General features: G+C 35.5%; 1 protein-coding gene across 1 annotated transcript in view; it reads left to right on the top strand.

Annotated features, from left to right (window-relative positions):
- The window catches only part of LOC121390152 (anoctamin-7-like), a 139,274-nt gene extending 114,979 nt beyond the window's left edge, over nucleotides 1–24,295 (top strand). The window contains exons 9-22 of the mRNA XM_041521898.1: nucleotides 346–436; nucleotides 921–1,087; nucleotides 4,431–4,513; nucleotides 5,880–6,017; nucleotides 7,158–7,353; nucleotides 9,378–9,489; nucleotides 10,184–10,238; nucleotides 11,876–11,973; nucleotides 15,065–15,189; nucleotides 15,777–15,982; nucleotides 17,799–17,932; nucleotides 19,392–19,482; nucleotides 20,744–20,875; nucleotides 21,766–24,295. Coding sequence (XP_041377832.1) covers nucleotides 346–436; nucleotides 921–1,087; nucleotides 4,431–4,513; nucleotides 5,880–6,017; nucleotides 7,158–7,353; nucleotides 9,378–9,489; nucleotides 10,184–10,238; nucleotides 11,876–11,973; nucleotides 15,065–15,189; nucleotides 15,777–15,982; nucleotides 17,799–17,932; nucleotides 19,392–19,482; nucleotides 20,744–20,875; nucleotides 21,766–21,861 — 1,724 coding nt within the window. The 3' untranslated portion in view covers nucleotides 21,862–24,295. The remainder of the gene's footprint in view (nucleotides 1–345; nucleotides 437–920; nucleotides 1,088–4,430; nucleotides 4,514–5,879; nucleotides 6,018–7,157; nucleotides 7,354–9,377; nucleotides 9,490–10,183; nucleotides 10,239–11,875; nucleotides 11,974–15,064; nucleotides 15,190–15,776; nucleotides 15,983–17,798; nucleotides 17,933–19,391; nucleotides 19,483–20,743; nucleotides 20,876–21,765) is intronic.
- The last annotated feature ends 1,468 nt before the right edge of the window (nucleotides 24,296–25,763 follow it).

Below are 25,763 nucleotides of genomic sequence, written 5' to 3'. Positions count from 1 at the left end.
ATTAAACCATGTGCTGAGGTGTTACTGATTACACCATGTGCTGGGGTGTTACTTATTAAACCATGTGCTGGGGTGTTACTGATTAAACCATGTGCTGGGGTGTTACTGATTAAACCATGTGCTGGGGTGTTACTGATTAAACCATGTGCTGAGGTGTTACTGATTAAACCATGTGCTGGGGTGTTACTGATTAAACCATGTGCTGAGGTGTTACTGATTACACCATGTGCTGGGGTGTTACTGATTAAACCATGTGCTGGGGTGTTACTGATTAAACCATGTGCTGGGGTGTTATTAACAAACCTTATTGACCTAGTGATATAAATGGTGTACTTTACATTTCAGGTTTTTACACTGCCTGGCTTCTGCCTGCCTCTGTGATCGGGACCCTGGTGTTTATGTATGGAATCTTTTCCATGAGCTCCAACATTCCAGCGTAAGTAACAATTACGTTTCGGGCCCAGTGGTAAAGCGCTTACTTGATGTATGGTTGGTTTTGGATCGATCTGCATTGATGGACCCATTGATACGGATTATCATAAATAACAAACAATATTATCTCTAATGGCTGTTGACATCCAATAGCCGATGATTAATAAATCAATGTGCTCTACTGGTGTCGTTAAACAAAACAGACTTTAAACTCTAATGGGCGAGTAAGAATATGATGTCTTTCAATCAATAAAGCATGTATGTGTGTTATTGGTATATGTTATCATAAATTAAAAACATGATGTTCTCTCCAATGGATGAGTAAGAACATAATGTTATTTGTTTTCCCCAGTAATGAGGTGTGTCAGAGTAACAAGATGTGTTCACTATGTGATGAGGAAGTCGGGTGTCAGTACTGGTATCTGTCTGATGTCAACAGGACAACACATACCATGACCTTTAATAATACTGTTATTTGTTGTTCACAGCATTGAGGTGTGCCTGAGTAACAAGAGTTACAAGATGTGCCCGCTGTGTGATGAGGAAGTCGGGTGTCAGTACTGGTATCTGTCTGACGTCTGTCTGTTCGTGAAAATCGCGTACCTGTTTGATCACCCGGGAACAGTCTTCTATGCCATCTTTATGTCATTTTGGGGTAGGTACAGTGAGTTTGATGTCTTGGGGTAGGTACGGTGAATTTGATGTCTTCGGCCCAATTTATCATGGATGGTTCATTATCAGGGTCCCGTTCCACGAAACGATCTTAGCCCTAAGATTACGTTAAGCGCATAGCTACCCTATGCACTTAAGTTGATCTTAAGGCTAAGATCGCTTCGTGGAACGGGGCCCAGAGGCTTAAAGTGCTGTGCCAGACCATACACTAAAATTTCAAATTCCACAATTAAATGCTTTCTTAATTCATTGCAATAATATTTTACACCGATATGTAAGTCAATAATTACGAAAATGCCTCATAAAAGTATTAAAACATCACTTCCGTAGAACACTGCCGGAAACGACCGAGTAAAATTCTCGGTAAAAACATTTGCCTGTAAATAGCCGTGACGTCACGAAGGGAACGCGCTTCACAGAAACCTACCACGAGATGACTTTCAGCGTAAGTGAAAGTGGGACCGACAGCGACTGCCAAGCTTGATCATGCGATTCTTCTTTCGATGATGAATAGTGTAGTAATGACGACTGGACTAATATTTGTGCAACACAACAAATAATGCCTTATCAGTTTGAACCTGGAACATCTTCCGATGAACCACCGGCCTGACAGATGACGATGAAAATGGTCGTGGAGACAGCTTACCACTAATTTACAACTTTTATTCTTGTTTTGTTCTTTAGCTTTTCGTGCGAATTATTTTGCTACACTGTGTGTTCTAATACTTGTGATGTAGTAGAAAAGACGATAAATAACTATTGAATTCTACGAGTCAAGTGGAACCGATATCGGTAATTTTAAGAAATAAACAAAAACGACTTTTAGTCCATCCCATCCATGAAGATGTTTTTTTTGTGTGAATAATTTCATTTTAGTTTGATGTAAAAAAACAACAACGTAAAAGTGTTTTGGAAATAACAAAACAATACAATTTTTTTGTGTGCAGTTGTGAAAACAGTCTGCTCTGAAATAAATAACTTATAGCACATTCCATAGTATAAAAAAAGGTTTTCTCTGTGGGAGGTATAGTAAAATTAATTTAATGTATTTATAGTCTGTTTTACAGGGAACGCCTTTTTTCATACTATGGAATTTACAAGTCATTTATTTCTGAGCCGATTGTTTTCTAAGATGCATTCAAAATTAGCTTCTTTTTTTTTCTCTTTTTTTTTAATAAAAAACCCCTACATTTTTGTAGGATGGGACGGACTAGGCTATAGATACTTACTTGTCTGTACTTTATTGTTTTAATATTCTCGAATTATAAAGAAAAATCTCACAAATGAACGAGATGCAAATGACAACAAATCGGATCTCGATGATTGCACGAACCGTGCATGAGAAAACAAACTGACCGGAGTTGAAAGCATAACGCAATTTGGGACATTGACGATATGCACCCTAAGGTCGTTTCGGTGTGGATGGCGTCGGCTTGTTGTCATTTGTTTTGTGTCGCAGAAAAATTGTTGGTACAGCATCTTTTTTAAAAGCCATAACACATGGTATTCGCATATCTCGCTAAAGCCGATAAGCCAGTTTGGACGAATCGAAACTAAAGTGTCTGCTGTTGCAACGGTCTCCAGCATTTTCTTCCTGTCCAGTATTTCCACGTTGTTTTAATCAAATTCACACACAGCTTTCTCACAGCAACATTACTAGGAAATGCGTGAAGACTAAATTTATCGGCTTTTGTATTGCTACAGCCGCCAACAACACGCCGTTTAACCATAATAAACACAAAAGAAGCAATGAACAATGGCGCTGACTATCGAAAGGAGTTCCCTTCGTGATGTCACGGATCAAATCTTACGGAAATTCCCGAAACGAATTCAGCTGGTTCTGTTTTTCAGGGGAATATTTTTAAATGGAAAATATACCGGTATATAAATTTTTTACATTTTTTTTTTTAATTTTCTAATCATATTAAATAATATCTTGATTGATATAGCTCAATACATCATACATCTGGCACAGCACTTTAAACCTAGCTCAGGACGACCTTGCGATTGCACTTTCCTAAAGCCAGATTGTGATTGTGGCATGATCGTGTAGAAAAATATATATCGCCAATCCAGTGTAAAACCTTTACATATCGATTTCCCTGATTTGTGATCTGAGCATAAATTGTAATTTTTATCTTGAAAGTTGGAGTCTGATCAATGTAGTTGACCTGAGCTAGCCTTTAATTTATAAAACTTGAACAACGGTCATATAAATTTGGTTTACAATGTAATAAACCATTAATGATCTTATCTGGAAAAAACATTTTGTGCAAAATTATGCCGTTCATGATTTTGAGGAGAAGTCATAGAGATTATGATACGAGCTTGTGTGTTGTACTGATTTTATGAAACGAGACCCTAATTTCAGTCCTCTTTCTAGTGTAGAATAAAATATAAGATACTGAATTGAAACTGTTACTTCCGGTATTGTTATAAACACTGACAATATCCCATGCAACTGTGTTGCCAAAATCTTGGTTAATTTTTCAGTTGTTTTATTACATCTTACAGGATGCTATTATCATTAGGGGTTAACTGTGTTGTATTTGACCATTTGCAGACGTTCATGCTGGTTATACAGTCGCAAATTGAGTTTTACCGGCGACGCAGAGTGAAGACGGTAAAACGGATATTTGCGACTGTATATCCAGCATGAACATCCGCAAATGGTAAAATACAACATGGTTATCCCCCATTCAAATTCAATAAATGCATTTTCTTTTTAAAAATCGTTTAAATAATAATTTTTCGGAATCAAGGCAGCGTTAACAAAAAGCTGGTCATTACTATCGTGTTTCAAGTCATCTGGCTTGTACAATCATTAGAGCGCAAGCAGACTAAAAATAATATGTTTCTACATGTAATACAACTGCTGCTCCTGATATCGTGTTTATATTTTATTGTTTTATTAACAATGATACCAACCATTATTACCAATTTCACTTATTCTGAATACTCATCACGACAACTGGTGCTTGATAATGAAAATTCATAATTTGGCATAGTTGCCATTACTTATTTCCACATTCCTGTCAGCGTCACGCACATGATGTCACACAAACGTTTATAAACAGCATTTACGTCATAAAGTTTAGAGGAACATGCATTTTGATTCAGAAGAAGATTCAATGTTGGTATTTTAAAAGTACCGGTAAGTACTTCTAACTAAACAGCAAGAAGTATGAAAATAGGCTCTTGGGGAATCCCCCAAATTTCTGACAGGTACTTGCTTGTTATAATGTCACAAATAGATTTGATTAGCCAATCAAATTTTTCCTTATATGTAGAGTGAATTAGATATAAAATGATTTGCTTTGTTTCAGCTGTGACGTTCCTGGAATACTGGAAGAGGAAAAACGCCAGTTTGGCTCATCACTGGGATGTTCTCGGTTTTGAAGAGGAAGGGGTAAACATAATGCATTCAAACTAGACAGATAGTTCACTCTTCTTTATCAGCTGTAAAATATCTGTACATTACTCCGAGGCCAATGACTTTAATGAGACCTTTTGGTAAAGAAGGTTTGATAAACGTAGTTAATGTGAAAACTGGTGCTGCATGATTCCAAAATAGCAGTCTTATTGACCCCACATGAGACAGAATTGCCATTTTGACCATTTTGTTTACCAAATTTGGCCAAAATAAGCTGTATATGAACAGTCTAGTATAATAACTTAAAGGGACGTACCCTAGTTTTTACACACTAAGGCACATTTTTTACTATTAAGAACCGTTTTTGATAACAGAAATCATACTTCACTTAGATTTTATTGTTTAGATTATCAATTTCCATACATTCGAAGTGTTTTTGGTCATCCTGGGGTTTTTAATATCGTTAAATGCATTTCTCTTATTTTAAAAACGCATGTGCGTCTGAGAAGTAACAGTTATGGAGTCAAGTTTTACTCTATTTTTAGAGGCTATTTCACCAATTCAAAGTCACGGACTCATGTTTCTCTCAATTGTAACTTTATCCAAATGTGTTACAGGTTTGTAGATTAACTAAACTTAGTGTTAATTTTCACAGGTTAAAACTAGGGTATGTCTCTTTAAGACAAAATTGCCATTTTGACAACTTTTTGGCCAAATTTGGCCAAAATAAACTGTATATGAACAGTCTAGTATGATACACTTAAGCTCACAGATCAGATTAGATGTGTATGCAGGAATTTTAGTAGGGGAGGTATAGACAATGGCATGCAAAGTTTATAGGGGGAGGGTGTTCAAGTCATATGGAAAATATATTGAAAAAAAGAAGCAAATTTGCTTTAGCAGAGGGTTTCAAACCCCTGCACACTCATCTACAGATAGATCTTTTTCTTATAGGAATAAATATGTATATACATTATGAAATACTCATACTTTAGTATAAATATTTTATTATAATTTAATATAATAACCCCTGAGATTTCACAGAAATTATCACATGGTGATTTGTAAAAAATATATACAGTGAAACCCCTCTAAACCAGACACCCACAGAACCAATTAAATAGTCAGGTTTTATGGGGAAATCTGGTTTAGAGAGGTTTTGTTTTGTACTGATATTTAAAAAAGGACGGTGAAAAAAATCTGGTTTTGAGGGAATTCTGATTTATTGAGGGTCCAGTTTTGAGGGAATTCTGGTTTATTGAGGGTCTGGTTTTGAGGGAATTCTGGTTTACTGAGGGTCCGGTTTTGAGAGGTTTCACTTTAATTATATATACTTTAGAAAAAAAATCTTTGCTCTTTATAAAATATATTTTTAGCTAAATTGTTCCTGTTTCTATTTCAGGAGCGACCAAGGCCAGACTTCTGTGCCAGAGCCCCAGAGTTAAAGGAGAACCCTATAACTGGAATTAAGGAACCCTATTTTTCCCCTAGGGACCGGCTTCCCAGGATTCTGTCTGGCATGGCTGCTATTATTATTATGGTATGACATGGTTGTGTATGGTATTAAAACACTAGGGGCTGTTCCAGAATTGAACACATAGGGCAGGAGGCAATTTGTTTTGTATATCCACAACCCCCTCAATTTTTTTTTATTTAAACTTAAGTAACAGACCCCATCATTGACATTGTCACATTGATCTGGGGCAATAAAAAAAAGAAAAAGTAACAGACCCAGCAAGCATACGGTAATAATTATGATGTTCCCCACTTCCCCAGTTATTATCCCCCTACCGGTCCAGCTGGAGGGGACTATACATTTCATCTCCATCTGTCTGTCCATCCGTCCATCCGTCCATCTATCTCACCTGTAGTTTTCTGGACTTTTTCCCAATGGCAATATAGTTTTATCTTGTACTGATACAGATCAACTTTAACTCTCTTGGTGATTTACCCACTTTTCACAGAGTTATTGCCCTTGAACATAGGAGATACAAATATTTGTTGGGCCTAATAGGGGACATGTATTGCTTCAGCAGTATTCTCAGAACTTTTGTTAATTCTAGAATATTGATTATGGCTGTGATTATGTATCGAGTTCTCATCAGCCATGTTTGTTGTGTAATTGTTGATACATAGTGTTTCTGTTACAGATAGTGGCGGGATTTAGCTCAGTCATTTGAGTGCTTGCTTGAGGTGCTTATGTCGCAGGATCGAACCACCTTGGTGGCGATCCATTCAACTGATTGGGGAGTTTTTTTTACGTTCCAACCAATGCACCACAACTGGTCAAAGGCTGTGGTATGTGCTTTCCTGTCTGTGGGAAAGTGCATATAAAAGATCCCTTTTTGCATTAGGAAAATCCTTTCCTATCCTGGATGGAGGAGCTGGCTGAGGCTGACACCTGTGCCCAGGACAGGCGTGCATTACAACAGCTTGCTCTGAATGTGCACGTTAAACACACTGATCTGACCTGATTAGGAAATATTTAGAGGGTTGCCTCTGATGACTGTGTCAGAATTACCAAATGTTTGACATCCAATAACCCATGATTAATTAATCAATGTGATCTAGTAGTGTCGTTAAACAGAACAAACTTGTTCTGTTACAGGTGTGTGTGGTGATAATATTTATCATGGCTGTGATCATGTACAGAGTTGATACATTGTGTTTCTGTTTACAGGTGTTTGTGGTGATAATATTTATTATGGCTGTGATCATGTATCGGGTTCTCGTGAGTATCCCGTTGTTTGAGAACAAGGCTCTACGGTCGAAGGCGTCCTTGATTGCCAGCATGACGTCCGCCGTCGTAAACTTGATTATCATCATGGCGCTCGGGCGGGTTTACGAAAAACTTGCTTTGAAGTTTACGCAGTGGGGTAAGCTACAGGGCCGACTTTACAAAGCCTGTTTATGTGTTACACACGTGTAACTACATACATTTACAATGCTTAAACACCTGTTTGTCTTACATGCATGTAACTACATACATTTACAATGCTTAAACACCTGTTTATCTCTTACACGCGTGTAACTACATACATTTACAATGCTTAAACACCTGTTTATCTCTTACACGCGTGTAACTACATACATTTACAATGCTTAAACACCTGTTTATCTCTTACACGCGTGTAACTACATACATTTACAATGCTTAAACAACTGTTTATCTCTTACACACGTGTAACTACATACATTTACAATGCTTAAACACCTGTTTATGTCTTATATGTGTGTAACTACATACACTGTCAATGCTTAAACAACTGTTTATCTCTTACACACGTGTAACTACATACATTTACAATGCTTAAACACCTGTTTATCTCTTACACGCGTGTAACTACATACACTTACAGTGCTTAAACAACTGTTTATCTCTTACACGCGTGTAACTACATACACTTACAGTGCTTAAACACCTGTTTATCTCTTACACGCGTGTAACTACATACACTTACAGTGCTTAAACACCTGTTTATCTCTTACACGCGTGTAACTACATACATTTACAGTGCTTAAACACCTGTTTATCTCTTACACGCGTGTAACTACATACATTTACAGTGCTGAAACACCTGTTTATGTCTTACACGCGTGTAACTACATACATTTACAGTGCTGAAACACCTGTTTATCTCTTACACGCGTGTAACTACATACATTTACAATGCTGAAACACCTGTTTATCTCTTACACGCGTGTAACTACATACATTTACAATGCTGAAACACCTGTTTATCTCTTACACGCGTGTAACTACATACACTGACAATGCTTAAACACCTGTTTGTCTTACACGCGTGTAACTACATACATTTACAATGCTTAAACACCTGTTTGTCTTACATGCGTATAACTACATACATTTACAATGCTTAAACACCTGTTTGTCTGACACGTGTGTGACTACATACATTGACAATGCTTAAACACCTGCTTATGTCTTACACGCGTGTGACTACATACATTTACAATGCTTAAACACCTGTTTATGTCTTATACGTGTGTAACTACATACATTTACAATGCTTAAACACCTGTTTGTCTTACACGCGTGTAACTACATACATTGACCTGTTTAAGAAAAACAGGCTTCATAAATTCGGCCCTTAGAGTTTAAGCCAGACATATAAAACATATGGCTGACTATATTTGCTAGATTTTGATTTATAAAATATCGGTGTGGATTCAGGGTGAAGGTGATGGGAGTGTGCACCCCTTGCCCTGAACTTCAAAGAACCAAGAACCATCTAAATTATCTCTATATTATTGTATCTTAGTGTACTTTGAAATGCCGTAGGTGCCCTTTTTGGGTGTTGCACCTCTCCCTAGAAAGGGGCGGGATGTAGCCCAGTGGTAAAAGTGCTCCAGTGGTGTCGGTAAACAAAACAAACATTAACTTTCTCCTTAGAAAAATCACACAACTACTCCTGAAAAGTGTGTGAATTCAGTTTGTTTCAGTAATATCTTCATAGGTTTATAGTAGAATAAGTTAGACAATAATTAAGTATATATTGTGTTGATGTATTATTAATATTTTAATAGCTTTATAATAGAATAAGTTAAGACAGTATTTTTTAAAAACATTTTCTCTCTCTACTTTCGTTTTTCTCCTTTAAATTCCATCTCATTTCTTCCCAATCTGTATCTTTCAACTTCTTTATTTCCTTGAAATTTAAATTCAAAGTTTTTTTAAAAATGGTAAAATTTTATTTCTTATATTATATTTTCATTTCAGAACATTGAAATTGATGCATATCGAGTAATAAAAAAAAAAAATTGGCCTTTAAAAAAATGAGTCTGGTCTTTATCCTCGAGGTGGGCAGGGATGAAAATCAAGTACATCTATTTATTTTATAATAGTCTGATGTGTGTCTTCCTGTTTTATTTATTTCAGAGATGCACCGGACCCAGACAGAGTTTGAGGACCAGCTGACTTTCAAAGTGTTTATATTTCAGTTTGTCAACTTCTATTCTTCTATCTTCTACGTAGCTTTTTTCAAAGGGAGGTAAGTCCAGAAACAAAATTAAGAGTTAAAAATATCATAAAACATTGTTTAACAACATGCAGTTATTAGTGAACAATGAAACACTTAATGAATTGTATCAGAAAACATGGTTTAACTACATGCATTTATTAGTGAACAATGAAACACTTAATGAATTGTATCAGAAAACATTGTTTAACTACATGCATTTATTAGTGAACAATGAAACACTTCAATGTATTTTATCCCCACTTCAACTGGCTGACTTTTAAAAAAAACCCATTTATTCAAGTTCAAACTGAAAAATAAATTGGAGGACATAATGGGTACTCAAATTATTTTTAAAAACTCTCGGATGTTTTAAATTATCTTTTAAATATATTTTAACAATAATTTAAAGATGTTTTAAATATATTTAATGTTTCCATCAGTCCCACTACATTGTGTACTGGTCACAGATTTCCATATAAAAACAGTAGAGAATACTTTTTTTTCTATGAAATCTTCTTTTTTTTCCAATTACAAACCGATTCATATTACTGTATCAACAATTTTCTATTAAAACTGATTTGTATGACCTACAATGCATGATCTCTTTTACTCCTAAATTTGAATATTCAGTAAGTACACAATGTTTTTGTTGTCATACCTATTTACATTTGTCAAATTATGAAATTCACAAAACCAATTTCTAATTTATGTTGTTTTTTTCTAGGTTTGTTGGTTATCCGGGACATTATGTGAGATTTTTTGGTTTGAGAGCAGAAGAGGTAAGAAGTATTTATAAACCATAGAAACTATTCAATATTAATTGATATTTTTCATTGTGGCAAATAGTTTATTCAGTTAAATAAATAACACCCACTCATTTGTTTCATTTGTCTAGGTTGTGTGTATATATATATATATATATATATATATACAAAGTATATATATACATAAATTTAACTTTGATGAATGGTTTTACAAAGAGTGCTCATCTTTTCAGGAGCAGTAATATTAAATAATATTAAATAATTCCAGACTTCAGTAGTTCTTCATCGTTTTATTGCTACAGCTCTGTTTCGTTACTATTGCCTGAAGAGTGTGGTCATTATTTGACAGTATTCGTTACTATTGCCTGAAGAGTGTGGTCATTATTTGACAGTATTCGTTACTATTGCCTGAAGAGTGTGGTCATTATTTGACAGTATTCGTTACTATTGCCTGAAGAGTGTGGTCATTATTACAGTATTCGTTACTATTGCCTGAAGAGTGTGGTCATTATTTGACAGTATTCGTTACTATTGCCTGAAGAGTGTGGTCTTATTTGACAGTATTCGTTACTATTGCCTGAAGAGTGTGGTCATTATTTGACAGTATTCGTTACTATTGCCTGAAGAGTGTGGTCATTATTTGACAGTATTCGTTACTATTGCCTGAAGAGTGTGGTCATTATTTGACAGTATTCGTTACTATTGCCTGAAGAGTGTGGTCATTATTTGACAGTATTCGTTACTATTGCCTGAAGAGTGTGGTCATTATTTGACAGTATTCGTTACTATTGCCTAAAGAGTGTGGTCATTATTTGACAGTATTCGTTACTATTGCCTGAAGAGTGTGGTCATTATTTGACAGTATTCGTTACTATTGCCTGAAGAGTGTGGTCATTATTTGACCATACGAAACAGAGCTGTAGCAATAAAATGATGAAGAACTACTGAAGTCTGGAATTATTTAATATTATTTAATATATATATATATATATATATATATATATATATATGAATATGAATATGAAGAGTTTCATTGCAAAACGTGATAAATGCCATATTAAAGACCATTGTGCGGACACCACTCAGACACTGTTCACACGTAGACAAACACAAGTTCAAATTCAGTTTTCAGCAAAACGTGATACGATTGTCTGAGGATATATTGCAGATTGCAGAGAAACTGGTGTAGTGTTTATTGTGGTTTGGAATAAAACATTTTTAGAACTGGGTGTGTATAGTGGTGTTTATCGCATTTTGTGATTAAACTCTCCATATATATATATATATATATATATATATATATATATATATATATAAGAAACTGGCCTTGGTGGTGTTGTGGGTAAGCCATCAGACATAAGGCTGATAGGTTGGGTTGTGGGTTCACATGCCGGTACCGGCTCCCACCAAGAGCCATTTTAACAATTCATTGGCCACTGCACTGACTTCTCTCTTCTCTCTTCTCTCTTACTAACAACTAACCCACTATCCAGATAGCTGAGGTGTGACCCCAGGATAGCGTTCTTTAACATTATTTGGATAAAAGAAAGAAGTATAAACAAGAATCATAGACTTATAATTATAACAATATATTTATCAGTTCATTGGACTACAAAGCATGGTTTAGCAATCATGTATGTCTCTTCTTTCAGTGCAATAATGGAGGCTGTCTAATAGAGCTTGCTCAACAACTGGGGGTCATCATGATTGGTAAACAGATCATCAGCAATATCCAAGAAATGGTCATTCCGTGAGTAGATAATGCTGTTATAGATTAACAAATACGTGCGACCTCAAAACTGAATAAATATTTTGTCTTGTATTGTCTTATTTTGTCAATGCTTGCTGAAACACAGGACTTGAACTTAACGGCAGCACCGACAGCAATTGCCGTCGTTGAGATATAAATTGCCATAGGTATAGAGCATCACCGGTGGCACTTTTGTGCCGTCGATAAAGCTCCTCAACAATGGCGAAATGTATACACCTGGTGTACATTATCTTCCAATATTTAACATTTGCACATTTAAAAGATGTCTACATATAACAAGATAGCCTTTCAGTGAGGTTTATTTGCTGCCAATGTTACTTTTTAAAATAAATTGCCATAGGCAGGCTCAAAATTGCCGTCGGTGGACTGTTTCACCCATTGCAATTCTTTTAAAAATTGCTGTGGGAGACAAATTCTTAAGTTCGAGCCCAGAAATTGTATCCTACATGGTGAGGTTTTTCTCCGATGCTCTAGACCAAGTGCTACAAATGACCTTGAGCTGAATTTACGAAAAAGTACACACTCCCTGTCCAACTGGTATTGTAGGTTTCGACACTGTTGGCCATCCATCTGTTCCATATATATTTTTCCTAACTTTTTTCTGCAATGCCTCAAGTTATTGAACTGAAATTTTGTGTATAATTAGAGTTTGAAATCAAATATGACTTTCATATGGATTTGCTCTTCTTTTTTTTTTACAGAGTTATAGCCCTTGAACTTAGAAAAATTGAAAATTTGTTGGATCTAGTAGAGGACATTTATTTCTTTGGCAGAACTCTCAGAATACTTGTTTTAGATATTTTGGTCTGTAATGTGGACTAAATATGATGTGTTCTAACCACTGATAAAACAATTAAAAATTCAATAGTCAATCTTTGCTAAACATTATAAATGTTTGTTAAAGCTTGTAAATAATCTAATGATTCACTTACCAGGCATGTATACAGGAATTTATGCAGTGGGGGGATCTAGATTCTGGAGAATGCTGTTCATAGAGGGGGTCGAATCCTGATACCCCAGAAAATTTATTTTAAAAACATTTTTGCTTGATAGGGGTGGGGTAAATTGCATGTTGGTTCTCAATACTTTGCTAATAGAGCAATGAAGTTGATATTATTCCATGAAAAACACGAAATAATGTTTTGTGTGTTGTAGGAAGCTCATAGATATTATTTTGTGTTACAGGAAGTTGAAGACATACTGGCACCAGCTCACATATATTATTTTGTGTTGTAGGAAGTTGAAGATGTACTGGCACCAGCTCACATATATTATTTTGTGTTGTAGGAAGTTGAAGACATACTGGCACCAGCTCACAGATATTATTTTGTGTTGTAGGAAGTTGAAGATGTACTGGCACCAGCTCACAGATATTATTTTGTGTTGTAGGAAGTTGAAGACATACTGGCACCAGCTCACAGATATTATTTTGTGTTGTAGGAAGTTGAAGACATACTGGCACCAGCTCACATATATTATTTTGTGTTGTAGGAAGTTGAAGACATACTGGCACCAGCTCACATATATTATTTTGTGTTGTAGGAAGTTGAAGACATACTGGCACCAGCTCACATATATTATTTTGTGTTGTAGGAAGTTGAAGACATACTGGCACCAGCTCACAGATATTATTTTGTGTTGTAGGAAGTTGAAGACATACTGGCACCAGCTCACATATATTATTTTGTGTTGTAGGAAGTTGAAGATGTACTGGCACCAGCTCACAGATATTATTTTGTGTTGTAGGAAGTTGAAGACATACTGGCACCAGCTCACATATATTATTTTGTGTTGTAGGAAGTTGAAGATGTACTGGCACCAGCTCACAGATATTATTTTGTGTTGTAGGAAGTTGAAGACATACTGGCACCAGCTCATAGATATTATTTTGTGTTGTAGGAAGTTGAAGACATACTGGCACCAACTCACATATATTATTTTGTGTTGTAGGAAGTTGAAGATGTACTGGCACCAGCTCACATATATTATTTTGTGTTGTAGGAAGTTGAAGATGTACTGGCACCAGCTCATAGATATTATTTTGTGTTGTAGGAAGTTGAAGACATACTGGCACCAGCTCATAGATATTATTTTGTGTTGTAGGAAGTTGAAGACATACTGGCACCAACTCACATATATTATTTTGTGTTGTAGGAAGTTGAAGACATACTGGCACCAACTCATAGATATTATTTTGTGTTACAGGAAGTTGAAGACATACTGGCACTTGCTCATAGATATTATTTTGTGTTGTAGGAAGTTGAAGACATACTGGCACCAGCTCACATATATTATATTGTGTTGTAGGAAGTTGAAGACATACTGGCACCAGCTCATAGATATTATTTTATGTTGTAGGAGGTTGAAGACATACTGGCACCAGCTCACATATATTATTTTGTGTTGTAGGAAGTTGAAGATGTACTGGCACCAGCTCACAGATATTATTTTGTGTTGTAGGAAGTTGAAGACATACTGGCACCAGCTCACATATATTATTTTGTGTTGTAGGAAGTTGAAGATGTACTGGCACCAGCTCATAGATATTATTTTGTGTTGTAGGAAGTTGAAGACATACTGGCACCAACTCATAGATATTATTTTGTGTTGTAGGAAGTTGAAGACATACTGACACCAGCTCAGATATTATTTTGTGTTGTAGGAAGTTGAAGACATACTGGCACCAGTTCATAGATATTATTTTATGTTGTAGGAGGTTGAAGACATACTGGCACCAGCTCATAGATATTATTTTATGTTGTAGGAGGTTGAAGACATACTGGCACTTGCTCATAGATATTATTTTGTGTTGTAGGAAAATGAAGACATACTGGCACTTGCTCATAGATATTATTTTGTGTTGTAGGAAGTTGAAGACGTACTGGCACCAGCTCATAGATATTATTTTGTATTGTATGAAGTTGAAGACATACTGGCACCAGTTCATAGATATTATTTTGTGTTGTAGGAAGTTGAAGACGTACTGGCACCAGCTCATAGATATTATTTTGTATTGTATGAAGTTGAAGACGTACTGGCACCAGTTCATAGATATTATTTTATGTTGTAGGAAGTTGAAGACATACTGGCACCAGTTCAATGTGAAGGTGAAAAAGAACTTGGTGCTGACGAGGTGGGAGGATGACTATCAGCTCATAGAGAATGAAGGATTGTTCCAGGAGTACCTCGAAATGAGTAAGAACAAATCACTGATACAGTGGTTTAAATAATGATTTGTATCAGGATTTACTCATTTTCTCTCACCTGTGTCATATGTTGAAAATCTGATCTTAGGTCCCCATAAAGAACCAAAACAAACAAAACAAAGAAACAAAAACAAAAAATTAAATAAAACAAAACTACACCCCTCAAAAAATATTCTCACCATTTGTTCAAGAGATAACCATTTGAAATTTGAGATTTGCTGGTGTTAATCTCTATTTGATGCCTGCAGATGTCTTTTTTTTTTAACCAAAGGTGTTAGCCTGAGGCATCAAATAGACGTATCTCATACCTCAACTGTTTTGTACAGTTTAAATAATACATTATGTTTTATATTTCAGTTCTTCAATTTCATGTGTACATTACAGTGAAACCCCTCTAAACCGGACACCCTTGGGTCCAAGACAAATGTCCAGTTTTATGAGGGATCCAGTTTAGAGAGGTTATGTTCTGTCCTGGTTTTTAAAAAGGGACTGGGTAAAATGTCCGGTTTTGAGGGAATTCCGGTTTACAGAGGGTCCGGTCTTGAGAGGTTTCACTGTATATGTTTTGTATTTCAGTTCTTCAGTTTGGATTCATCACTATCTTCGTGGCTGCGTTTCCGCTCGCCCCTCTGTTTGCTCTGTTGAACAACTGGGTGGAGATTCGCCTCGACGCCAACAAGTTTGTCAGTGAGACGCGCAGACCCGTGGCCGAGAGAGCGGAGGATATCGGAGTCTGGTTCCAGATCCTCGACTGTCTCGCCCAGTTGGCCGTCATCAGCAATGTGAGTTATGGTCCAGAGACCGGACCTGGTATAAACATGTCTGAATCTTTCGTGGAATATGGGCATGTTAATAGAGTTCTGTCTGTCTGTCTCTCTCTCTGTCTCTCTGTCTCTTTCTTTCTTTCTTTCTCTCTCTCTCTCTCTCTCTCTCTCTCTCTCTCTCTCTCTCTCTCTCTCTCTCTCTCTCTCTCTCTCTCTCGCGCTGTCTCACTCCTTCACTTTCTCTCTCTCTCTCTCTCTCTGTGTCCTCTCTCTCTCTCTCTCTCTCTCTCTCCTTCTTTCTCTCTCTCTCTCTCTCTCTCTCTCTCTGTCTCTCTCTCTGTCAATCTCTCTCTCTCTCTCTCTCTCTCTCTCTCTCTCTCTCTCTCTCTCTCTCTCTCTCTCTCTCTCTCTCTCTCTCTCTCTCTCTCTCTCTCTGTCTCCTTCATATCCAATTACGGTTTAAGCACATTGTCCTGGGCTACCACCAGTCTGGCACTTAAGATCCCTGGGTTGTAAGATTAAATTGCCTCGGTCGACCCATTCTCTGATTAGGTTTCTTTCTTTCTGTACCAATCAGTGGCCCACCACTGGTATATTAAAAGCCCTGGTATGTTTTGTCCTGTCTGTTGAAAGTACATATAAAAGATCCCTTGCTGCTAATGGAAAAAAATGAAATGGGTTTCCTTTGAAGACTGTGCGTCAGAATTATTAAATGTTTGATATCCAATAGCCAGTAAATGATAAATCAATCTTTCCTAGTGGTGTCATTAAACAAAACAAACTTTACATACTGTTTGTATATAGCAGACTTCCTCTGAAGACTTTGTCAGAAATACCAAATGTCTGACATCCAGAGGCCAATGATTAATAAATCAATGTGCTCCAGTGGAGTCATCAAACAAATCCATCTCTAATGTTATAATTTGGTACCACCATCCAGTCCTGAACTTTACAGGACTCGAACCTTAAGCTACGTCTGAAGGGTGTATACTACCAAATCAAATCCCATAGACAACAATAGTAACATGTGGCTAAAACTCCTACCTGCGGTGTATCAATCGACATAACACCACAGATATAAATACTACCACCCTCACCCTTAAAGTGATTCAGAAAAAATTAGGGGTGAAGCTGCTCATTTCAGAGATAACGGGTAACGTCTGTGACTACCCTAGATCCGCACAAAATTGGAGTACTTTTTTTTTTACAGGTACACCATACATGTTTCAAGCACAAGGCTACTTAACACAGTGGTACTAGATGAAATAAAATTGCATACATGTTTTGCCTCGATGAAACTGTCATTACTTGTAGCTGCTTAATATAGTCCGGTTTAGGAAATAGTTCTTTATAAAAAAATACCACAAAATTCTGATATGCTTTTTGAAATCTTTCTTTGATGATTACACATTTGTTGACCTGTAGTATTTAAATAACCCATTGGTTTGACGTTACTTGTTATATATATATATATATATATATATATATATATATATATATATATATATATATATATATATATAGTACTAACTGATAACAACTGTGCAAGTGGTATGTTCACACTTGTATAACAGCAACACAAGGTGATGCTCAGGCATGATGGCTGTTAATTAACTGAAATTTTTTATTGCATGCGCGACCTATGTTGATTTTTTACACGGTACTTGTCAGTTGAGAGCACTCCCTAAAATTAGTAGTCACATGACCCTCTCCATAGCATTGTATGTTTCACAGAATATATTCTGACATAGAAATTGTATTAAAATGTGTATTGTGTATAAACTTTAAAATTTTATAATGGTATGTTAATTTTAGCAATCTTATTTAATTGCAGGCTTTCCTGATAGCTTTTACATCTGAATTCCTTCCAAAAATCCTGTATCGATACGAGTACAACTGGAGTTTACATGGCTACACCAACTTCACACTGTCCTGGTCGCCCAATGGGACTCTCACACAGCAGTGCAGGTATAAGACTAGACTTAAAGGGACAGACCCTAGTTTTTAAACACTACAGCATATTTGTCACTATTAGAGCTATTTATGATCACTGAAATCAAGCATTACTTATATTTTATTGTTTAGATTATCCATTTCTGTAGAACCGAAGTGTTTCTGGTCATCCTGTTGTTTCTAATATCAAAAAAATGCACATATTTTTAAAAATGCACGTGCGTCTGAAAAGTAGCGGTTATTGAGTTCTAGTCTAATTTTTAAGAATATTTACCGGTTTTAATGTCACAGACTCTGGTTTTACTCTATTATAACTTTATCCAAGTGTGTTACAGGTTTATAGATTAACTAAACTTAGTGTCCATTTTGGATGTGAAACATTTGGTAATTTTGACATATAGTCTCAGAGAGGAAACACGCTACATTTTTTCCATTAGTAGCAAGGGATCTTTTATATGCACCATCCCACAGATAGGATAGCACATACCACAGCCTTTGATATACCAGTCATGGTTCACTGGCTGGAACGACCATTAAAAAGGACACTCCTCTGGATCTGACGATGTTCCAAATACATTGAAGCCAATTTGTGTATAAAGGAAATGTTTTATTTAACGACACACTCAGTACATTTTATTTACGGTTAGATGGCGTCAGACATATGGTTAAGGACTACACAGATATTCCGCTGTCGCCACTTCATGGGCTACTCTTTTCGATTAGCAGCAAGGGATCTTTTATATGCACCATCCCATAGACAGGATAGCACATACAATGGCCTTTGATGTACCAGTCGTGGTGCACTGGCTGGAGCGAGAAATAGCGCAATGAGCCCACTGACGGGGATCGATCCCAAACCTACCGCACATCAAGCGAGTGCTTTACCACTGGGCTACATTGTGTATAATGATTCCATCCACAACAGTAATTAATATTGCTATAGTATAAACTGATTTATTTCTGTTAAAATGAGACATAATAGTGATTTTAATTTATATCTGTGTAAATGAGATATAATTATCATGATAATTTAATTTATCATCCATTAACGGCTTTTGTAGGAGATATCGCTGGCACTATAATTTGCGATATCTCCTGCTTGGTCAAATTTTAATCACAAGACAATGTTTTGTTACGTCACTGTGTTTGTTTCAGTGCTAAACCTACCATTAGTGACGTCACGCCACTGCCGTTTTGCTACTTAACGAGTCTACCGCTGACATTCAACCCACATTACTGACATTGTTTACAACTGTCGCAAATGAAAAGAATGATAATGGATGTAAAAAAGAATACCCCCATCCTGTCTTGTGATATCATAATTTATCAGCACTCGTTGATAAAAGTATAAAATCCTCGTCAAGCCTCGGATTTCATACTTTTGTCAACTCATGCTGATAAATTATGATATCACAAGACACTTGGGGAGTATCCTCTATTTATATCTATATATAATCGTGATTTTTATTTCTAGGTATAGAGATTTCCGAGATGAGCAGGGTCATTATACGTTGTTTTACTGGCGACTTTTAGCGCTGCGTCTAGGATTCGTCATTTTATTTGAGGTAAGTTGAGCGGTGAATATCCGTATGTAGCTTTGGATTACATCATGGAATAAAATAATAATAGTAATTTTTCTCCTGAAGATGTCAACATTAAGTTGACGAAACGTTGAGATTTTAAACTTGTGGTTTTAAACAGAGACATTATTTTTATTAATAAAATAATAACGCAATTCTCATATATAGGGAATAACTGTTTACTGTCTTGAGAAATCGGCTTTATCCTGTGAAGGTTAGAATGGCGAATGCAGCAAGGCTCTGCCGAGCTGCATTCGCTGTTCGGCCTGAGAAGGATAAAGCCGATATTTTAAGACTAACCAGTTATTTCTTTTGTCCTGCAATCCTACTGAATAGTTGGAAAACCATTATTTATTTCATTTTTGTGTAAGCAAATTGAGTATCATCAACCTAGCAAGGCTTTTGCCGTATGATGTCATACAAGATACATGATGTCATTTTTTCTTAGAATGCTAGCTACATTCTGTCACATTCAAAAAGCATTTCTAAACTCTAATTCATAATAAATATACAAGTTTTGTATTGTTATCGCAAAACTAAAAGTTATTTGTATTTACTCTACTTAAACAAATGATTTAAAGAGTAAGTTTATTGAAAATCTAGTCTGAAACACTCGGTCAAGTTGGGCTTATGTCACGTGACCTATATTTTTGGTCAGTGACTGAAAATATAGAGATTTATCTAGTCATCATAACTTGACAATGTATACAGTGATTGTGGGATAAATAGAGAATAACTGGTTACTGTCTTGAGGTATCAGCTTTATCCTGTGAAGGTTAGAATGGAGAATGTTGTGATGCTTTGCTTTTGCTTTGTTTTTAATTGGAAGCTTATTTTATTTTTGAAATTTTTTAAATGCATCCCGATTTTTTATTATTAGAAATAAAGAGTCAAGACTCCTTTTTTGAAAATAACATATTGTGTTAAGAATCTGCCATAAGACTTTTGTGTGTGTGTTTTTTTTTTCAATTTGAACACTGTTTGATTGATTGAAACATATTTTATTGCTTTTTAGAAAGAACAAATGGATTAGGCACAAGATACACAACTTACTAGGCCTTCTCCATAATTAAAGAAAATAAAAAGTTCATCATCTTGTTGTTTAATTTGTAAATGTGTATACTATTTTCCATACAGCATGTTGTGTTTGGAATCTGTCGTCTAGGCCTTCTCCATAATTAAAGAAAATAAAAAGTTCATCATCTTGTTGTTTAATTTGTAAATGTGTATACTATTTTCCATACAGCATGTTGTGTTTGGAATCTGTCGTCTGATTGACATACTGGTGCCGGATGTACCCGAGGCAGTGCAGCTCAAGATCAAGCGAGAACATTACCTCGCCAAACAGGCACTGGCTGATACAGACCAGATATTACAGGTGATACTTTCTATACAGTAGGTCTCACTAGCACTCACGAAACAGGCACTGGCTGACACAGACCAGATATTACAGGTGATACTTTTAATACAGTACATCTCACTAGGCAGCAACTTTCGGACATTAAAATGCATATTAAATGATATGACTTAAATAACTAGGACAGTTTTTACAAAGCCTGTTTATGTCTTACATGCGTGTAACTACATAATATTTGCAGTGCATAAACACCTGTTTATGTCTTGCATGCGTGTAACTACATAATATTTGTAGTGCTTAAACACCTGTTTATGTCTTACATGCGTGTAACTACATAATATTTGTAGTGCTTAAACACCTGTTTATGTCTTACATGCGTGTAACTACATAATATTTGTAGTGCTTAAACACCTGTTTATGTCTTACATGCGTGTAACTACATAATATTTGCAGTGCTTAAACACCTGCATTTAAGAAAAACAGGCTTCTTATATTTGGTCCTATATAGTGTTCAAGTTGACAATATAATGATCACTCAATAAATGAATGAATGATTGAATGAATAAATAAATGAATCATCAGCAAATCACAAAACTTGTAATACTCACCTTATTAAGAATTCCCACTGTATTATTGAAAAACTAGAGGAATTTGATTACACTTGAGAAATTTATGGTAATATGCAAGGCTAGCTCTGAGTGAGCAAAACATTTCACCAAAATTATCTTTAAAAATGCAAAACCACAGTTATTTTCCAACAAAATAACAATTATTGCTTGCAATTTGTTTGCCAAATCAAAATAAAATTCACCATTTGTTCTGAAAATTCGCAACTGGCGAAATTTGGCAAGTGTCAGAGCTAGCCCTGATATGGTAGTTTTATTCAGTTTCTACCTTCCTTTCTTCTGCAGATGACTGTACGTGACGATGATGACGCTGATGCTGAAGCCATCACGTTGAAGGTTCCACTGGAGGCCGATGAGCAGCCGTCTCAGTCCAAAGTCTAGTGGTGTTGTAGTTCATTGAATCCGTCGAGTATTGATCGATTAAACCATATTAATAGAGTACAAGTTTCATGATAGAGGACAGCCAAGAACAATGCAGAATTACTGACCAATTAAATGAATAAAATTACTACATGTTTCATGATAAAATAAAACCACATACAATACATTTACTGACCAATTAATTGAATACAAGTGTCATGATAGTCAGGTGTGGGAATTCTCCTCGGATCAGCTGTTTTCTTCTCATGGAACATTGCATTTCCTCGAATTTTAATTGTCCTTTCCTCCAAAATGTGTCAGATGGCACAGATTTTAACCTAGGATATCAAGAATTTTCGGGACCTCTCTAGATTTCCTCTTTTTTTTACAGTTCACCAATTCCCAATAGAGTACAACCACATACAATACAGAGTTACTGACCAAGTAATTGAATACAAGTTTTATGATAAAATAAAACCACATCCAATACAGAGTTACTGACCAATTAATTGAATACAGGTTTCATGATAGTGTACAACCACATACAATACAGAGTTACTGACCAATTAATTCAATACAAGTTTCATGATAGTGTACAACCACATACAATACAGAGTTACTGACCAATTAATTCAATACAAGTTTCATGATAAAATAAAACCATATACAATACAGAGTTACTGACCAATTAATTGAATACAAGTTTCATGATATAGTACAGCCACATACAATACAGAGTTATTGATCAATTAATTGAATACAAGTTTCATGATAAAATAAAACCACATCCAATATAGAGTTACTGACCAATTAATTCAATACAAGTTTCATGATCTAGTACAGCCACATACAATACAGAGTTATTGATCAATTAATTGAATACAAATTTCATGACAGAGTACAACCACATACAATACAGAGTTACTGACCAATTAATTGAATACAAGTTTCATGACAGAGTACAACCACATACAATACAGAGTTACTGACCAACTAATTGAATACAAGTGTCATGATAAAGTACAGCCACATACAATACAGAGTTACTGACCAATTAATTGAAGAAAGGAAATGTTTTATTTAATGACGCACTCAACACATTTTATTTACAGTTATATGACATCAGAAACCAATTAACTGAATACAAGTTCGATGATAGAGTACAGCCAAGAACAATACAGAGTTACTTCCCTTATAATTCTGTGGTTCTTGGTTTTCTAAAGATACACCAAGAAGTTGAATACTGTTGGAAATGTATAAACATTTGAATTGTTTTCCAACAAAAGACATTTAAATATTTTAATATAGATTTTAAGAAATCACCACCAGCCTGTTTGGCATTAAGTAGCACATTTAATATCCCCAAAAGCACAATGAATATTTTAATTGATTATTAATCAATTATTGACTAATTTAACCAACCTTTTTATTTCATGATGCACACAACACATTTTAATTACGGTTGTATGGCTTCAGCAAACTGATGATAAGTTACAAATGTTGATCCAATTCTCAACACTGAGATTCATGTGCAGTACACTGATGAATTTCATCACTCTACAGAATTTTGCTAAATTCATTATTGGACAAATTCTTGCATAAACTGTGTCAAATTGTTGTTAGTAAGTGAATAGATTCCAAGGTTTATTGTCTGAAGATATTTATAAATAAGATTTGTGAATCATCATCTGTTGCCTTGTAGTTAGACCACAGTTGTGTTTGTTATGTCACCAATACCTTTGCTAATACAGTAACAGTAACGATGTGTTTGTTATGTCGCCAATGCTCTTGCTAATACAGTAACAGTAACGATGTGTTTGTTATGTCACCAATGCCCTTGCTAATAGAGTAACAGTAATGATGTGTTTGTTATGTCACCAATGCCCTTGCTAATACAGTAACAGTAACGATGTGTTTGTTATGTCACCAATGCCCTTGCTAATACAGTAACAGTAACGATGTGTTTGTTATGTCACCAATGCTCTTGCTAATACAGTAACAGTAATGATGTGTTTGTTATGTCACCAATGCCCTTGCTAATACAGTAACAGTAACGATGTGTTTGTTATGTCACCAATGCTCTTGCTAATACAGTAACAGTAAAGTGTTTGCTTACAGTTTGATCCTGTGCAATATTTACCTGTTTTTTTTCCATTTGTATCTTAATCTTCAAACTACCTGATTAATTTTGACAAAATATGGTTTTTAATGATACGACTGTTAAATAATGATATAAAATTAATCGTAAATTGAAAATTGTTAGTTCAATCATACCTCTCAAAACCAGACCCTTAGTAAAGCATAAATCCCCCAAATCCATATCTTTTTCATGATCCCTTTTTAAATATCACTATAGAACAGAACCTGTCTAAACCAGACCCTTAGTAAAGCATAAATCCCCCAAATCCATATCTTTTTCATGATCCCTTTTTAAATATCACTATAGAACAGAACCTGTCTAAACCAGACCCTTAGTAAAGCATAAATCCCCCAAATCCATATCTTTTTCATGATCCCTTTTTAAATATCACTATAGAACAGAACCTGTCTAAACCAGACCCTTAGTAAAGCATAAATCCCCCAAATCCATATCTTTTTCATGATCCCTTTTTAAATATCACTATAGAACAGAACCTGTCTAAACCAGACCCTTAGTAAAGCATAAATCCCCCAAATCCATATCTTTTTCATGATCCCTTTTTAAATATCACTATAGAACAGAACCTGTCAAAACCAGACCCTTAGTAAACCATATCCCCCAAATCCATATCTTTTTCATGATCCCTTTTTAAATATCACTATAGAACAGAACCTGTCTAAACCAGACCCTTAGTAAAGCATAAATCCCCCCAAATCCATATCTTTTCTCATGATCCATTTTTTTCAAATATCACTATAGAACAGAACCTGTCTAAACCAGACCCTTAGTAAAGCATAAATCCCCCAAATCCATATCTTTTTCATGATCCCTTTTTAAATATCACTATAGAACAGAACCTGTCTAAACCAGACCCTTAGTAAAGCATAAATCCCCCAAATCCATATCTTTTTCATGATCCCTTTTTAAATATCACTATAGAACAGAACCTGTCTAAACCAGACCCTTAGTAAACCATAAATCCCCCAAATCCATATCTTTTTCATGATCCCTTTTTAAATATCACTATAGAACAGAACCTGTCTAAACCAGACCCTTAGTAAACCATAAATCCCCCAAATCCATATCTTTTTCATGATCCCTTTTTAAATATCACTATAGAACAGAACCTGTCTAAACCAGACCCTTAGTAAACCATAAATCCCCCAAATCCATATCTTTTTCATGATCCCTTTTTAAATATCACTATAGAACAGAACCTGTCTAAACCAGACCCTTAGTAAAGCATAAATCCCCCAAATCCATATCTTTTTCATGATCCCTTTTTAAATATCACTATAGAACAGAACCTGTCTAAACCAGACCCTTAGTAAAGCATAAATCCCCCAAATCCATATCTTTTTCATGATCCCTTTTTAAATATCACTATAGAACAGAACCTGTCTAAACCAGACCCTTAGTAAAGCATAAATCCCCCAAATCCATATCTTTTTCATGATCCCTTTTTAAATATCACTATAGAACAGAACCTGTCTAAACCAGACCCTTAGTAAAGCATAAATCCCCCAAATCCATATCTTTTTCATGATCCCTTTTTAAATATCACTATAGAACAGAACCTCTAAACCAGACCCTTAGTAAAGCATAAATCCCCCAAATCCATATCTTTTTCATGATCCCTTTTTAAATATCACTATAGAACAGAACCTGTCTAAACCAGACCCTTAGTAAAGCATAAATCCCCCAAATCCATATCTTTTTCATGATCCCTTTTTAAATATCACTATAGAACAGAACCTGTCTAAACCAGACCCTTAGTAAAGCA

The sequence above is a fragment of the Gigantopelta aegis genome, chromosome 15 (assembly GCF_016097555.1).
Source record: "Gigantopelta aegis isolate Gae_Host chromosome 15, Gae_host_genome, whole genome shotgun sequence".
Taxonomy (NCBI): Eukaryota; Metazoa; Mollusca; class Gastropoda; order Neomphalida; family Peltospiridae; genus Gigantopelta; species Gigantopelta aegis.
Note: the sequence above shows the minus strand (reverse complement) of the source record. Positions and strands in the feature narration are given on the sequence as shown.